The 2709-nt window shown below is 41.0% G+C and overlaps 1 protein-coding gene across 1 annotated transcript; it reads right to left on the bottom strand.

Moving 5' to 3' along the window:
- Positions 1 to 207: 207 nt before the first annotated feature.
- On the bottom strand, positions 208 to 1911 carry LOC119343662. Its single transcript, XM_037614505.1, has 3 exons — positions 1459 to 1911; positions 1135 to 1376; positions 208 to 836 (listed from the first exon to the last, which is right to left on the bottom strand). The coding sequence occupies exons 2-3, from the start codon at positions 1360 to 1362 to the stop codon at positions 279 to 281; spliced, it is 786 nt and encodes a 261-aa protein (XP_037470402.1). The 5' UTR covers positions 1363 to 1376; positions 1459 to 1911; the 3' UTR covers positions 208 to 278.
- Between the last annotated feature and the right edge of the window lie 798 nt (positions 1912 to 2709).

Genomic DNA, 2709 nt, shown 5'->3' with positions numbered 1-2709 from the left:
GATTTTTTTGTTCATATTTTTTTATTTTTCGCACTGTTCACCATGCCAGCTGGTCATTTAGAGGGGGTTAGTGAGATTTTGGACCTGTATGACACACTTACTGTACTTCGAGGATCTAAATGACGATTTTTATAGTTCGAGAACCTATGTGACACCCCTGAAATAGTTTAAGGACCTACAGTGCACTTCACTCCAAAATTCAGGGGGTAAAGATCAAAAACTTCAAAACTGACAATAATGATATCTTTCTTTTCTTTCAGTGATTACAGACCCAATGGTCAACCCTCGACGATGGTTGACCAATAGACTTTAACAAAGACCAAAGCTCCATTGCTGAATCGGTAAGGTAGCTCCTCGTTGCCGTGCTTGGATGATACAAAAGAGAGCGCTTCTCGCCTTTTCTCCATGAAGTCTACACATAGTGTATCACCTATGCTCACAGCCGCTACAAACTTCTTATTATGCTTCCCAGGTGAAGCAATAAAACTGTCATCATCACAACGCTCAGTGATAAAGGAGTAAACAGCTTTACCACGGACAGTTTTACCACGCATCCGCACATTGAAGCCGCCTATTGGCACCTCCACAAAATCGAGGTCTATAGTTGCCTCGACACCTTTACGAACAACATGTGTCTTGAATATAATTTTACCATTGACGTTATCAACATGGTTAGCAGTCCTCGAGTCAAACTGCCCAAAGGCTTTCACAGATCCATCAATAATCGACAAATCTTTGTCAACATCCTTGCCCTTGATCTTTATATCAATTTCAATCAGGCAGCCCATTGCAGATATGCCCCGTGCAGGGTAGCTCAGACTTAGATAACCACCATTCTAAAATGTAGCCCAGAATTATATCAATCCCAGAATTAATTTATGATATAGATAGCTAGAATGTATATATATGGCAATTCCAGGTTCAAAACTTTTGCAAATACAGGTTTAAGTGGAAGATTTAGACACAAATATAGTGTTTTTAACTAACGCAAACGGAAAGAAATACATCGTTGTTAACCAAAGCAAATGGGCACAAATATAGTGTTCTTAACCAACCCATGATTTATGGACCTACAGTTCATTAATGTACCCCATAATTAACCATGTAGAGTGTTAAGAAAGAGTGTAGAATTACCACGTCGATAGCTTGAGCGTTCTCTCTGGAACGGTGAAAAATATAGTCCCGGGAAGAATCCAAGGAATCCCTTACAGCAAGCAAGCCATAGACATCAATATGTGTATTGCCACGCATGATATTCAAGGCATTCCTGTAAAACTGGACAAAAACATCAAGGAATTGTAGCATAGGATGAGGATAATGAGAGCATCCGTTCCCAAGGAGTTGGCAGGAAGTATAGCGCATCGGCGGCAGCGCAGCTGGGGAAAAGGAAATGTAAAAAGAAGTGAGCAGAATGAAAAAGAAAACTTGTTAATAGATGGAATTAATGATGCAACTTACAGTCTGAATGGTTGAGCACACGATGCTGTCGGATCCACAAAAAGTTATCTGAATCCCGAACATCCCTTGACAGGTGTTACGGTCGAGGCTCTTGCTAGGGTGTGTCTGTTTGTCCGGCCGAGGATCCTTGCGGCGGTCCTTCCGGGACCGGGACTGACGGCGCTCTAGGAGGCGGGTCTTCTCCTCTCTGTCCTGATCCAGAACTCCTATAATTGAACGGCGTGTCTCCTCGGACAGCAAGGCCCACCCCTCGTCGGTGAACATGAAGTCAAACTCGGATGGTCGTTGCAGGCCAGCGCCAGGGCAAGCTTCTGTTGCGTCCATCCACGGCGGCGGCGGAACAGTTTTGATTTTTGACACCCGGATTGGGGATTGAATAGAGCAACGACTGCGTGGCGTCGTCACCTCTCTATATATGGGCCAGATCCGTGGCCGTCTCGGTGACGGGCTGAAACTGTGTACGGTAAAAAAATGGGGACTTATCTCAGAGACTTATCTCAGAGACTTGTGTGTTGTATCTATCAGATATTTCCTTCTGTTCACTGATCTGAAAATTGGAGATACTTCCTTCAGATGTTTCGATTATGCTGGAGGTCTATTCAGAATTTCTCAGGTATAGTTCAGAAGATAAACTACACGGAAATAGTTTGTGAATAATATTGTTTGAAGATCTAATAATGATCCTAAAAACATGTAACAATGCAAGCATATAACAGCATCAAAGTACACATGAGTATAGCCTGAAGATAACCTGAAGATAATATAACCTTTTTCTTCACTTGTCATTTTGGAGATCAGACACGGTCTCTGATACACCTAATTAACTATTACTTTTTGTATACTTTATAGAGATAAAATATTCAAGAAAATGACATAGAATAAATTTTATGACAAATATATTTTGAATGACAAACATAAACACTTATGCATATTATATTGGGAAAAGTAAGCATACATACAGAGGTGGTTGCTTGAGCTAGGTTTTAGATACTTGTGCATCTGGAAAACTTCTCAAAAAAGTCACATATGTGAACATGCTATATTCTAGATTCGGTTGGTTTAAATTGAGTTGGTTATGTGCTAGCAGTCGACTATTTAAGTGACAACTTTGCTTCTTTGTAGAAGACAATCAGTAAACAAACTTACCTTGACCAGCTATCCTAGTGTTACTACCCCAACTGGTTACCCCTTCAATCTAACGTCGTTCTACCTTAATCCATCTTATTACATTTCCATCCCCTTGTTCAAGTC

This window comes from Triticum dicoccoides, unplaced genomic scaffold, assembly GCF_002162155.2.
Source record: "Triticum dicoccoides isolate Atlit2015 ecotype Zavitan unplaced genomic scaffold, WEW_v2.0 scaffold136885, whole genome shotgun sequence".
NCBI lineage: Eukaryota > Viridiplantae > Streptophyta > Magnoliopsida > Poales > Poaceae > Triticum > Triticum dicoccoides.
This window is presented reverse-complemented; position numbering and strand designations above follow the sequence as displayed.